The 14424-nt window shown below is 36.8% G+C and overlaps 1 protein-coding gene across 5 annotated transcripts in view; it reads right to left on the bottom strand.

The window, feature by feature from the left end:
• Positions 1-14424, bottom strand: part of Msp300 (Muscle-specific protein 300 kDa) — an 87877-nt gene that overhangs the window by 29621 nt on the left and 43832 nt on the right. For all 5 annotated transcript variants that reach the window (XM_026813314.1, XM_026813316.1, XM_026813317.1 and 2 more), the window contains 3 exons: positions 3949-4053; positions 3271-3576; positions 2252-2386 (listed from right to left, as the gene is read on the bottom strand). In XM_026813314.1, coding sequence (XP_026669115.1) covers positions 2252-2386; positions 3271-3576; positions 3949-4053 — 546 coding nt within the window. The remainder of the gene's footprint in view (positions 1-2251; positions 2387-3270; positions 3577-3948; positions 4054-14424) is intronic.

The following is a 14424-nucleotide window of genomic DNA, read 5'->3' on the forward strand; positions in this document are numbered from 1 at the left end:
TTATTATATATTTTAAAAAATATTGTATTATATTTAACGTTTTCTTTATATTTTTCACTTATTCTGTAACACTTCCCATTTAATCAAAGAGGAATAATGCTTCAAGAATCATCGAACTATTTGATTTCCTTGAGAAGTTCTACGGTTTTCACACGAAGTTCATCCATTTAGTCCACTGTGGCATCACTGGTACTTCGACTGCAGGACTTTGTGGTTGTCGCATTTAATATCTGTGTGAAATTTTATTTTCATTTACAAAGCTGATTGAAGCTCTAAGGAACGAAGCATTAAATTATACTACATGTACATGTAATTAATCTACGCCTTCAAGTAGCTAGCAGGTGTAATTATTTTCTTCGCCCGAGTAAAACCATTATCACTCCTTAAATTTTAAGGCATTTTTAAGCATTTCTTTAGCAAAACAACAATGTGTATGAACAATCTGCTTTACGGCATTTATTAGATATACCGTAAGTTACCCTTTAAAGCTTGAAGTATTACGCTGAATAGGAAAAATATTCACAAGTCTGTTATGTAATAAGACTGAAAGCGATGGCGCGATACCGGTACCCACGATTACGAATTGTAATGCGTGTTGGTTAATCATAGGCACCCACATTAATTACTGTTTGGTTTTGTGTGAACGTTTACAACGATTGTTACATGATGATTTGGTGGTCGTCAACTATTTCGATCGATATAGCTGCACCTGCATGGTGTCGATGGAGAAACGGAGATGGAAGAAATTATTTAGAAAACATGATGGCCGAGGATCGAGAACGAGAATATCCGCAGACAAGAACACTCCGCGTAACACTAGCGTATTTTTAGCTCCAAGTGAACGCTACGCGCGACTTTATTTTAATGAATTTATTTTCGGCACGCTAAGTGGTATATGTATATGTATTTGAAAAAATAAATCAGATCCATCTATCGAACAAACGCAAATTTACTACAGAACATGAAATAAAACATGGAAAAATTTATATCATGGCCAAATTAAAATTTTTTACAAGAAAAATTGTCTGTAGATCATCCGTATTATGTTACACACCGACAAGTACATATATACATATACATACAATACCTTGGTGGTAATCGGGGGTATAAATAAAAAAGGGGGGAGATGGGAATTATAATGAGAATACTTTAATTACAGCATGAAAAAAATTACAGAGTAATCATATTAACATTCCTTCGAGAAAAATGCTGCGCCTATACAATTACATCCATTACCTTAAGCTAAAGGAACATAAAATGTGCGTTATATGTACGTATAAATAAATAAATAAATAAATAAATAAGTACATACACCGTGAAATTATGAAATGTGTAGACAAGACAGTGCGATGAATGTGAATGACTATAATACGTTGCGTGAGAAGCTTAGATGGAATAAATTAATGATGCGGTGACAATAAGAAATTAAAGGTGAAACAATAATTGTGTACATGTTTGATGAACCATTATCCTGTTTTAGTTTACCCATTAATAAATATCGTGCAAAATGATACGACAAACATATATTACTAAGTAGAAGTAGCGAAGGAAAATAAAATATGAATGTTACATGCTCTGTTACATCTATCATCCTGCTTCCATCTGGTACAAAATATAGCCAGTATATATTGTACATACACCCTTGTTATTCTTAAAGATCTCTTACTCTAGGAAGAGATTGAATACTTTTTATTTTACTTCCCACCCGCCACCAAAATAGACTAGAATTTTACTAAAATCAATAAATTAGAATTTTCATTGCTTTCCCTCTATTATCAAGTTCAATAATAAATTGATAATGTTACATCTACCGATATATAAATACAGTGGCTACAAGAAAATATCTTTACACAAAATTAGTTTTACGTATCAGGTTCAGCGTATGGAACATTTTCGTTCCTGAGATTTGAATTTGCCAATCGAAGAATATTCTCTTTTGTCATAAGACAAATTGAAGACGGGATAGTTTGGAATATATCAATCAGTTTTACAGTTAGAATGCGCTTTTTGATATAATATAAAATTTATAAATCGATAAAGCAAAATACACATGAGTTTTTTTAAATAAAATATCTTTTGTACAAAACCGCGTGTAAAAGTTCTTGTAGCCATCATACATATATAAGTAATAATTTTGCTATTTTTTATGGACTCTGTTTCTTTTTTTATAATCGTGTGCACTTCACGAGCATGTTGCGCTGCGACCAGCGAAGTTTGTGAAAGCCACCGAGCATTGGAAAACGTTGGGTACCTGCTGCCTTTGCTGCAGACGCGACATCACTTCCAACAGCGCATTCTTCAGCACCTTTGCCAGCGTGCTGATCTCTGGCAACGATTCAAGCTCCGAAACTCGCTGCGCGTGACTGCTAAGCTCATCCTGCAAAGCCTGTGTCCGTACACAGAGATTTACGTGTGTGATCTCGAATGTGGTTCCCGTTTAAAAATAAACCGCGCGCGCCACCATTCGAAAACGACGGAGGTTTTCGCACGAAATGAAAATCCGCGAGTAACACCACGAGTCTTACATCAAGAAATTTTTTGAAACATTTTGGAAATTGAACACTTAGCCACGATCTCGAAAGTGAATACATTTGGTTACGAAAATATTCGGCCATCTTTTAAAACGGAATAACTTTTTCAGTCAATTTAATTTTTTTGGCATGCTACGTTTTTGCTCACGAAAGAATCAACCTCTCGCAGATTGCCTCCATTGTCCATATTATACCCTTCGTAGCAAATGGTCAAGTAAGAACCGCTCTGGACCATAAAAAGAGGCTTCCTTAAAACTGTTGGAACCTTTGAGGACTCGGTAGAGGATAGGGGATGTACAGAAATATCTGCAGTCGGACAGAACCGATGGTTTATTACTAGGCGTAGTACGTAGGCGTTAACTGTGCAAAATGTACGAAAATTGATCGGCATATGTCTGCCTTTGACATATGGAACGGAGCTTCGAAGGCTTAATCTACTATTCCATTAGATAGCAATTTTTGAACAATATCTTTTACAGACTATCAACTAGACTAAACGTTTGAAATTTCAAACGAAACTAAATTGTTTGTTGAAGTAGAAAAAAGTTATCTCGTATTGAAAGGTGTTCGAATATTTTCGTGATCGATTGTAGGTGATTCAAAGATTTCTTTATACAATCGACGACTCATTGTTAGAAATATTTAGAATGAAAAATTGATTGATTGAAATTGTATCAATTTTTTTAATGTATAGGTTTCTAATTATGGCAAAATGAAATTTTTTCTAACATAAACACACCTGATTCGTGGCGATTGGTTGTTGCTCCTTCATACCCGCTACGATGTTCTTCAGCCATGCATCGGTTTCGTCCAAGAACTGCTTGTACGCGTGAATATCATGACCACGCTGCTCCTGCTGACCTCGCGCATCTTCCAGGGTGGCTCGCCCTTGCTCTGCCTGCGCCAGAAGCGTCGCGATGCGACCCTGAACTTCCGCCAAGTTCGACAATAATTTTTGAGCCTCGCAATCGCCTGGAATTTTTTGTAGTTCTTCCTCCAACTGTCGGGCCTCTTGATCATAATTTCGTAACTGCGTTAACAGATTCTGGAAACAAATTTTTACATTCCTACTTACCTGATAAATATTAAGTACCGGAAAAAGTTAATGCAGATTCTCTTTAAAATCATATCTTTTTTTACAACGTGATTTTATTCATCGAAGATTTTTATTTTCGTAAACGATTTATAAGTTTCCGCTTTTTATACAATTTCTCAGTTTTCTTTTAAAAAAAAATCTGTTTGCCAATATTGAGGCATAAATCTTTACATTAAATATATTAACGAAAATCCGCATGAACTGTTCCCGGTACGGAATCATACGAATGTGTTTCTATGAGATTTTAAAAAGCTCTACTAGAAGAACCAAAGTATATTGACGGGAAGAAAGATTTTTATCTTTCGTTGAGTGTAGTCTCACCATGAGTGCAGACAGCATGGAATCTACGCTATCTCGCGGTAAATAAGTTCCTCTTAAGTTCGATAGGCTCAGTTGTAAGACCATTAGACGCTCTTCTATGATGTCCTGTAACATAGGTACGTATTAATGAACGTCGGGAACAATTTAAGCAATAGTGACGATTAAAGGATGCCGTGCACATCAGACTTCTTAATCAACTTCTTAGTCTGTTAATAATTAATCGATTAAAGAAAACTGGACAAATTGTCAACGAATGATAATATTAAAAAACGTTCAAACGCTTGTAATAATACTATATGTTTAAAAGAAATAGGTCATTTAAAAACACTATCATTCATGCAGATAAAAAATAAAATTTAGATCAAACTGTTGTATATGTATAAAATATTTAGAAAAACATCTAGTTTAGCATCGAGTTAACTTCGAAGCTAAGATGATATTAAAAACTTTGCCTCTTATGTCAAGTATAAAAGAGGAATCTGAAAAATAGGTATAAAAAATATGTGTCAAATAATTATTTAAAACTTCTTCCTTTAAGAAGAAAAAATTGTTCGATACAGAACTGACTTGTATTTATCGCGATGCAAGCCAAGAATCAAGTTACGCACGTGCATTAAAGTAAACTCTAACATGCAAATCAAAGTGGAGGAAAGAGTCGACATAGCGACACCGAGAAGCGATTGCAATGTAGCAGCAGTAATATAGCGATTTGACAGCGACTAGCAAAGAGTGAAAACGTAAGAGTCAACGAGTAGAAAGAGGCACGCTCGAAGTACAGAAGTTGATGAAAGATTGATAAACATGATGAAATGTACAGACAACAAAATAGTTTAATGTAAGGAAGGAATAGTAAAATGAACAAACAAAAAGAAAACAAAAAACGAGGGCATAAGATAGAAAACATTGTGCCAAGCACACGCACACGCACACGCATTTATACGTGCGTACACGCGAGTACCGCACGATACAGCAATGATTAAAACAACAACAAGGATTGAAACTCGTTTCAAGCTCGATTGAGTAAAAAAAGATCGAGCGCAGCTTGTGTCGTGATCGCACCTTGATCCCTCGTATCCTTTTTTCAGCCTCATCTTCAGCTACCCCCGTCTCTCTCTCCGTCTCCACAATTCGAGTGCGCCGCTGCATCGATCCTCTTTCTCTACCTAAATGTTCCTTAGGATCGGGATCATGATCGAGGGTGCTTGGTTTCAAGGAGAACTCGGGACAGATGGACTCTAACTGTTGAACCGGATACACGGTTTCGCGATCCAACTTCGAAATTTGTTCATCGGAAGCGGATTGCAACTTTATCTCCTCAGATATTTCTGATAACTCATCTCCCAATTTCGAAATCGATTGATCATCCTTGAGATGGACAGCGGATAATTCAAAACGATGGGTTAAATTCGAGACTGGTGTCTCTACGGACTGATCCGTTCTCTGCTCGTCCTCGCTCGACAAATAAGTACTATAATCGGTCCAGCTACCAATACCACCGGGAAGATCAGCGATCAAACGTTCGGTCTGAGGTCCGCCCATAAAATAAGAATTGAACGGACCACCATTTCCCCCCCGGTCGTTCAGATTCCTACCATCTCGATCCCCATCGAAATCATCCGGATCGTTAGAATCGTGATTTATTTCATCAGAAGTATTGTCCCTACCATAATTAGCAAGATTCTCGAATAGGTAGCGTTCAGCTTCGTGATAGGGATGCTTGTCCGGCCAGAAGCCGCTATCAAGGGAGAGGAATTTGGACCTACTGAGTTCTGATAGGGTTTTTAAGATCAGGGGCGTTTGAACTGGTTTCTTTTTCTCGGGACTCAAAACTAGAATTTCGTCAGCTATATAAAATTGCACTTTCGGTTTCGCAGGCTCGATCACTATATCTACGTTTTCGATTTCCGGTTCACTCGATATGCATTTTTCGAATTCTTCCTCCGTTTCCAATTGGAGTTGAATAGAATCAAGCGCTATGGGTGATTCAATTTCGTGTATTAATTTCTCGATTGGAGTCGTCTCTTCAGGAACTCGATCGGTTCCTTTAATTATACTCTCGAGTTCTTTCTCAATTTCTGGTTGAATCTCTTCGATTTCTTCGACTTTCTTTATTTCTTTTTCGAGTCTTTCAGGTTCTTTCTTATCGTTCGCTATTATTTCGACAGGCTTGAGGACTTCTTCTGATTTTACTTCGAGTGGAATGATTTTCTCTTGTTTAATAGTCTCTACTTCAATAATTTGTGATGTATCAAGCATATTCTTTTCATCAGTTTTATTCAATTTTTCTTCAGACTTTTCTGTATTAGATTTCTCTTCTTTCATATCTATCTTCTCTATAGGCTGAGATATTAGTTTCTCCTCTGTTTTCTGCGAAGTATCATCTAGAGAGGATTTTTCCCCCAATTCTTGAGGTTTTACAATGTTTTCTTCAACTTTCTGTTCGTTTATATTTTCTATGTCTTCTGCTTTTTCCTTTACTTCGTGTTTGTCTTCAATTTCCAATTTTTTTATACTTGTTTCATCAATTGTCTCAGATATTATTACGTCCCTCTGTTGATCTATTTTTTCTTTTATTTCTTGAGTTGTCGTAAGTATTGAATTTAATGTTTCAACATTCTGTTCATCTTTTGAAGATTGAGATTCCGTATCTGCAGACTGTGGTACTATTTCTTGTTCGTCATGTTTAGATTTTTTCGGCTGTTTGCTTTTATGTTTCGACTTATCCTTGGAAGGAGGTGTCGACTCCTGCCCTTTCACATCTTCTTTCATTTCTTTCGCGACTAATAGAAGTGCATCTACCACCTTTACTTCGTCTTGTATTTGTTTTGGTAACTCTATTTTTTCTTTTCCATTCATTTTAGGTACGATTTTTGATATTGTTTCAGGTGCTAGTTTTATTTCATCGGTAATCTTCTCAGAAATGATCAAAGGTGTCTTTTCTCTGATCTGACGTTCTTTATTAATCTCTTCACTTCTCATAGTTGTTTCTATAGGTACCTCAATTGTTTTTTCTTCTTTTAATAATGCGTCAACTATTTCTATATTCTCTTGTGGAGTTGTGTCTGGTTTTTCATCTTTCGACTTTTCCTCACTGGTTGATCTACTGATTGATTTTTCCTTCTTCTTTTGTTTCTTCTTCTCCTTTTTTGAAAGTTTAGATTTATCTTCTGCTTTTGTTTGTCCTTTGCTGTCTACTTTCTCTTCCTTTACTTTTGCTTCACTATCTATTACTTTTTCTTCGATAGATGAAGAAGTTTCATTTTTAGGTTCTTCTAATAATTTTTCTTTTTCAGGCATCGCTGCGGTTTCTTTCTCTTCAAGTATATTACCGCCTTCTTGTTCCAATTCTTTTTTCGTGATTTCTATCGGTCCTCCATCCTTTCATTTCGAATTCAAGTAATTTTTTCTCTTCAATCGGAGTTTCAGATGTTAGTTCTAAGAGAACATCCATTTTTCCGTCTCCAACCATATTGTCTTCCTCTTTAGTTGTTGTTATCACTTCTTGTTTCAATTTCTCCTTTATTATTTCTACCGGTACTTCCCCTTTCGTTTCAGATTCAGGTAATTCCTTCTCCTCAGTTGATGTCTTTGTCGTCTGTTTTAGAACAGTTTCCATCTTCTGACCTTTGGATTTTCCTTTACCCTTTTTTGTAGTTGCCTGTTTCTCAGGCTTCGTATCTGGAGCAAATTCAGGCATGGATTCCACTTCAGATTTTATTTCTAATTGTTCTACTTCTGTCTCCTTTTCAATAGTACTATGTTCATCGCTTCTAGTTCCATCTTCTTGTTTCAATCCTTCTTTTATCGTTTCTACAGGTACGTCTTTTTTCGTTTCAGGTTCTGACAATTTCATTTCTCCAGTTGGTGTTTCAAATGTTTGTTTCAAAACAGATTTTCCCTTTTTGTCTCGAGATTTTCCTTTACGCTTTCCCGCAGTTGCTTGTTCCTCAGACTTTATTTCCTGAATGGGTTCGGGCTTGGATTCAAGTTCGGATTTTGTTATTTGTTCTTCTTTTATTTCTGTCTCCTTTTCAACAGCATTGTGTTCATCGTTTCTAGTTCCATCTTCTTGTTTCAATTCTTCCTTTATCGTTTCTACTGGTACTTCTTTTTTCGTTTCAGGTTCTGGTAATTTCATTTCTTCAGTTGGTGTTTCAAATGGTTGTTTTAAAACAGACTTTCCCTTTTTGTCTTGAGATTTTCCTTTACGCTTTCCCGCAGTTGCTTGTTCCTCAGACTTTATTTCCTGAATGGGTTCGGGCTTGGATTCAAGTTCGGGTTTTATCTCTTCTTGTTTTATTTCTGTCGCCTTTTCAATAGTACTATGTTCATCGCTTCTAGTTCCATCTTCTTGTTTCAATTCTTCTTTTATCGTTTCTACTGGTACTTCTTTTTTCGTTTCAGGTTCTGGTAATTTCATTTCTCCAGTTGGTGTTTCAAATGTTTGTTTCAAAACAGATTTTCCCTTTTTGTCTCGAGATTTTCCTTTACGCTTTCCCGCAGTTGCTTGTTCCTCAGACTTTATTTCCTGAATGGGTTCGGGCTTGGATTCAAGTTCGGGTTTTGTTAATTCTTCTTGTTTTATTTCTGTCTCCTTTTCAATAGCATTATGTTCATCGCTTTTAATTGCATCTCCTTGTTTCAATTCTTCCTTTATCGTTTCTACTGGTACCTCTTGTTTCGTTTGAGGTTCAGGTAATTTATTCTCTAGAGTTGCTGCATCAGACATTTCTTTTGGCACAGTTTCTGTCTTTCCATCTTTAGATTTTCCTTTTCTGTCTTTACATTTTCCTTTACGCTTTTCCGTAGCTGCTTGTTCCTCAGACTTTATTTCCTGAATAGGTTCAGACTTGGATTCAAATTCGAGTTTTGTTATATCTTCTTGTTTTATTTCTGTCTCCTTTTCAATAGCATTATGTTCATCGCTTTTAGTTGCATCTCCTTGTTTCAATTCTTCCTTTATCGTTTCTACTGGTACCTCTTGTTTCGTTTGAGGTTCAGGTAATTTATTCTCTAGAGTTGCTGCATCAGACATTTCTTTTGGCACAGTTTCTGTCTTTCCATCTTTAGATTTTCCTTTTCTGTCTTTACATTTTCCTTTACGCTTTTCCGTAGCTGCTTGTTCCTCAGACTTTATTTCCTGAATAGGTTCAGACTTGGATTCAAATTCGAGTTTTGTTATATCTTCTTGTTTTATTTCTGTCTCCTTTTCAATAGCATTATGTTCATCGCTTTTAGTTGCATCTCCTTGTTTCAATTCTCCCTTTATCGTTTCTACTGGTACCTCTTGTTTCGTTTGAGGTTCAGGTAATTTATTCTCTAGAGTTGGTTCCTCAGACATTTCTTTTGGCACAGTTTCTGTCTTTCTATCTTTAGATTTTCCTTTACATTTGCCTGTGGCTACTTGTTTTTCAGTTTTTATTTCTTGAATAGATACAGGCTTGGCTTCTATCTTCAATTTTGTTACTTCTTTCTGAACCTCCTCCGCATCTGGTTCTTTCGTGCTTTCATCCTTTGTTTTCACGTCTACTTCCGATGTCTGATCAATATCCGCTCGCTTCGGTTGTCCCTTTTTATCAGTTTTTTCCTTAGGTTGTTCCTTATCTGATTTTCCTTTCTTGGACCTTTTATTTTTCTTAGAAGTGGTAGTAGATTGTTCCTTTACCTCAGATTTTGGTTGTTCTGATGTATTGGGTTTCTCTTGATCCGTTCCAGTTGTCTTATCTACATCTGGAGTTTCAAACTTTACATTCTGTCTTTCCTCTTTTACTTCACTTTTCTCTTGTGGCATTTTCTCTATATCTCTTTTAATTTCTTGTAACATATTATTTTCCTTTGTTTTCGATTTAGCTTTGCCTTTCGAAGTACTTTTCTCTTCTGATTGCTTCTGATATTCTTGTTCACTTTCTTTTTCCTTTATATCCTTTTCCTCAACAACGTCGGACTTCGCTTTATTTTTCTCCTTCTGTGGTTTCTCTTTGATTCTTCCCTGTTCGTCTTTCACTACTTGGTCACGATCGATGCTTCCCGACTTTCCTCTACTTTTCTCTTTTTTCAACTTTTCCTCTTTTCCTTTACTCGAATCTTTTTTCTTTTGTTCTTCCACTTTCTGTGTATCTACTTCCTTCTGCTCTTCTGCCAAAATTGCTTCCGGAACTACGGGCTTATCGCTCGATTGTTTCGAGTCGTCTCGTCTAGCGCTTCTGGAGCGCGATCTGGACCGTCTGGATCGCAATTCCTTCCGATTTACAAATTCCATGAAACCTTGTTCATCTATCTGTACCACTTCTTCGATTGATACTAGCTCCGGGGCTTCTTCCACAACTATTTGTATTTGAGGAGAATGTTGTTCGATAGTCTGCTCCTTTTTCACAATGGTCTCCTTAACGGTAGGCGATGGAAGAGATTTTTCCACAGGTTTGCATACTATGGCAGCCCATGAATCCGTCGATTTCTGCGAAGTTCTAGCCTTCATCGTGTCAGATTTTGCGTTCACATCTTCTTCTCGAACTTCTTTTTCTTCTTCAATTTCTTCTGCCCACAAACTCGACTCGACAAAATTATTTTTTTCAGCAATTATTTCGTCAATCTTTTTCTCAGTTACAATTATTTCTTCAGACTTTGGTGTTTCTTCTACAATTCCTGATGGTTCAACAATCACTGTCGTCTCGCGAATAATTACTCTGTCTTTAGTTGTTTCTTCCACGAATGTTTGTTTTTGAGGAGAATGTTGTTCGATAGTCTGCTCCTTTTTCACGATGGTCTCTTTGACAGTAGGCGATGGAAGTGATTTTTCCACAGGTTTGCACACTATGGCAGCCCATGAATCCGCGGATCTGTGCGAAGTTCTAGCCTTCATCGTATCAGATTCTGCGTTCACATCTTCTTTTTGAATTTCTTTTTCTTTTTCAATTTCTTCCACCCACAAAGTCGACTCGTCAAAATCATTTTTTTCAGCAACTGTTTCGTCAATCCTTTTCTCAGGTGCAATTATTTCCTCAAGCTTTGGTGTTTCTTCTACAATTTCTGATGGTTCAGCGATCAATGTCGTCCCCTCGCGAATAATTTCTGTGTCTTTAGTTGCTTTTTCCAAATTCTGTTCAGATTTCAAGGGAATTGGTTTTAAAATTATCATATCCTCTTGATTAGGTTGTGGAGATGTTCTCTTACTAGAAGCTGCAACTTGCGCGTAAGACTTGTTAGATTCTTTTGCAGTCGATTCTGCTGGTTCTTCAAGTTTTTCAGAAATGATTGTCTCTATTTTTGCCTTTATTTGTTCTTCATCATCGGGAGATATTTTTATTTCTGCACTATGCTTTTCTTGTTTCGGATCTTTTTTCTTTTGACGTTTCGCTGGTTTTTGTTGTATCGGTAGACCTTGCGATTCTTCCGACACAGTTTCAATTGCTGATACGATTTTTTCAAGTTTTGTTTCGTCAGTTATTTGTTCTCGAGGTGTTATTAATTCAGTTTGTATATTTTCAGCAGAAATAGTAGCTGAATCGGCAGTTCCTTTTGTACCAACAATAGATGCCCACGATGTGACTGTCGATGATTCTTCTATTTTAGATTTTACATCTTTTATTTCCGAATCATTCTCATCCCTTTTATTTTCTTCTGAAACAATTTCAGTTACAATGTCCTGAGGAAGTGCAGTCGGTTCTTCAATTATTTTTTTGGATCTACCTTCGTGTTTCTTTTGCGAATCTGATTGCAAACTGACTTCTTGTTTTTCTTGTTTCTTTGGCTTTTTTTCTGGTGTTGCCTTGGGTTTAACCTCAGTCTTTTCTTTCAGCTGTTTTTGCTTTCCTGATTTTGCTTGTGTCTTTATTTCTTCTTTCTTTGATTCTTCAACTGGTTTCATTTTATCTTCCTTTACTTGAAGTTTCGTTTCGCCTGAATCTATGATTTTTGATTCTTTTGCCTCTGTCTTTGGTTCTGATTTATCATTTTCTAATTTTTCTATTGTTGCTGCTTCACACGCAATTATGGATTCTTTATTTTGTTTCTCTCCTTTTACTGGTTCTTCTAAATCTTCTTTCCTCTTAATCTCTTTAGACGATTTCTTTTTGCTAGAAGTAGGCTTCTCAACTATTTTCTCTATTACTTTTTCTTGAACAGTACTCTGATTATCTACGATTACTTCTTTCTTTTCCTTCTTCTTTTGATCTTCTCCCTCTTTTATTTCCTTTATTTCCGAAGTTTCTACTACAGGTGCCACTTCTTCAGGATTTGGATCCAATGATATTAATAAGTTCTCTATTGTAATATCATCCTCTGTTTGTTTCTTTTCTTTTTCTTGTACTGTTGCAGTTTTATTTATTTCTGCAGGTTGTTCTAAGCTTTGCTCCAGTTTTGCTGTTTGTGCGATTGCAATATCCTGCTGTCCAACGACCTCAGGTTCTTTAGCAGGCAACCGAACCTCCTTGATTTCCTCCTTTTTAACTTTCGATTTCTCCGCTTTCGGTTGTTTCTCTTTCTTAGGTTTCTCCACTTTTGATTTCTTGTCTGTTATCTTCTCTTCCTTGTTCTGAACCACAGGCGCCTTTTGTTTTTCTGCACTCTCTGTTAATTTCTTTTCTTCTTTCTCTCTCCTCATTGTATCAAGTTGCCTATTTACATCGTCGATAAGAGCAGCTGTTTGATCTAAAATCTCATCTGTAGACTGTATTTCTTTGGTGAACTCTTCAACAGTTTTAATAGTGTCCATCGTCATGGTAGTCTCCAAAGACTTTTGAGTTTCTTCCAGACCGGTAGATCCTGTTTCACTGTCCTGATCCTGTATAATGTTTTCAAGAGTTACTGCATTTACTGCTTCAGGTCTTTTCTTCATCTCAGAGGTAATTTCTGAAAGTTGTTGAACTTCTTCTTTGTGATCTTGAACAGTATCCTTAACAATTCCAAGATCTGTTGTATGTTCTTGAGAGTCCTTTAATTGTATGGATTTTCTTTCTTCTTCAACATCTTGAATGACATCTTCCACGATTTTTGCTTCTTCCGGCTTAAATGCTTCAATTTTTTCTTCAGCTTGTTTGGATATAACCCACTGAGATTCGAGCTCGTATAACATACTAACAGGGTATTTGATACACTCTCCTAATAAAGCAGTCTTCCTACGTTCCATTTCGGATTGTTTCGTAGTCTCAGGTTCCTCTTCTATTTTCTCACATTTCTTCATAACTGATTCCTGAACTATTTTTTCAATGTTTTCTGATCTCGGAGGAACAGAAGGTGGAATATTCTCCTCTAACACCTCTACTACTTGAAATCGACGATAGAAATCGCTTTCTGCCTCGATATAAGGACGATAATTGAACCAATAAGGTTTGATCAAGTCTGTGAAATAATGCGAAATTCCCTTTACATTAGACTTAGAATCCTCAATACTAACTTCTACTCGTTTCTCAGATTCAGTTACCTTTCTTTCGACAACTTCCTCTAATCCTGTTCTCTTTATTGGATTTTCAGATTCTTCAATACGAGAACAGGAGTCCTGCACTGTTTTATCGATTTCTGTTTTTTCTTTCTCTACTACAATTGTACCCTGATTTTCTACAGTTAATTTATCAGAATCTCTAGATTCTACCTTTTCTTTAACAACTTCAATTTCCTCTTTAGGTCTACCCTCTTCAGCTTTACCCTGAACTTCACTCGATTTAGTTCGCGACGCCATATCATCTGATCCCTGTTCCTTTTTTGAATCACCTTCTCTAGATAATCGTTCGCCCATCGTACTTTCTATAGATCTTACTGATGAAGGAGTCCCGGAACGACCCCTTCTCCTATCCTGAACGCTACCAAACAGAATCGGCTGGCCGTCCTCGCCAAGACTGCCAATATAATCGGAAATCAATTTCTCTGAATCCATTAAAGTACCTAAAGACTCTTTCGAGGGGATATCGACAGCCGAATCGTCCGACACCCTAGCATACGTGGTAGTTAGGCTAGCTTCTACGGTTTCGGGACGCAGGGTGATTAGTTCGGTGGGTTTGGAGCCTACGATCTTGGGTAAGGGGATGCTTTCTAAGATCTCGACGGATTTCACGGATTTTACATTCGGCGGTTTCACCTCGACCGACTTAGCCATGCTGGTAGTCGTGGTCACAGTGGTCACCGTTTTTTCGATTATTAACGCCTTGCCCAATGCCGAGGATGGTTCTTCGATTGGAGAACTTGTGTCCGAAATCTTTGCAACTTCTTGGTTTGACTGATCTTGCTTTACGGTTGATTTATGGAGGAGACTTCTTTGCAATTCAAGTTTTGAATCATCGGTTTGATTGATGATTTCAGATTCTTCGGATTGAAGTTCAGATTTAACTGTTACGATTTCAGGCTCAACTATAGAAATTTCAGTTTCAGGAGTATCTTTAATTTTTGAGTCAGTGTCAATTTTTTCAGTCATCGCCTTGTCCTGTGTTTGCAGAAAATCGATAGTTTTATCTTTACTCTCTTGTTTCTTCTTCTTTTTCTTCTCTG

This window comes from Ceratina calcarata, unplaced genomic scaffold (assembly GCF_001652005.2).
Source record: "Ceratina calcarata isolate Rehan_Ccalc_2016 unplaced genomic scaffold, ASM165200v1 scaffold328.2, whole genome shotgun sequence".
NCBI classification, from domain to species: domain Eukaryota; kingdom Metazoa; phylum Arthropoda; class Insecta; order Hymenoptera; family Apidae; genus Ceratina; species Ceratina calcarata.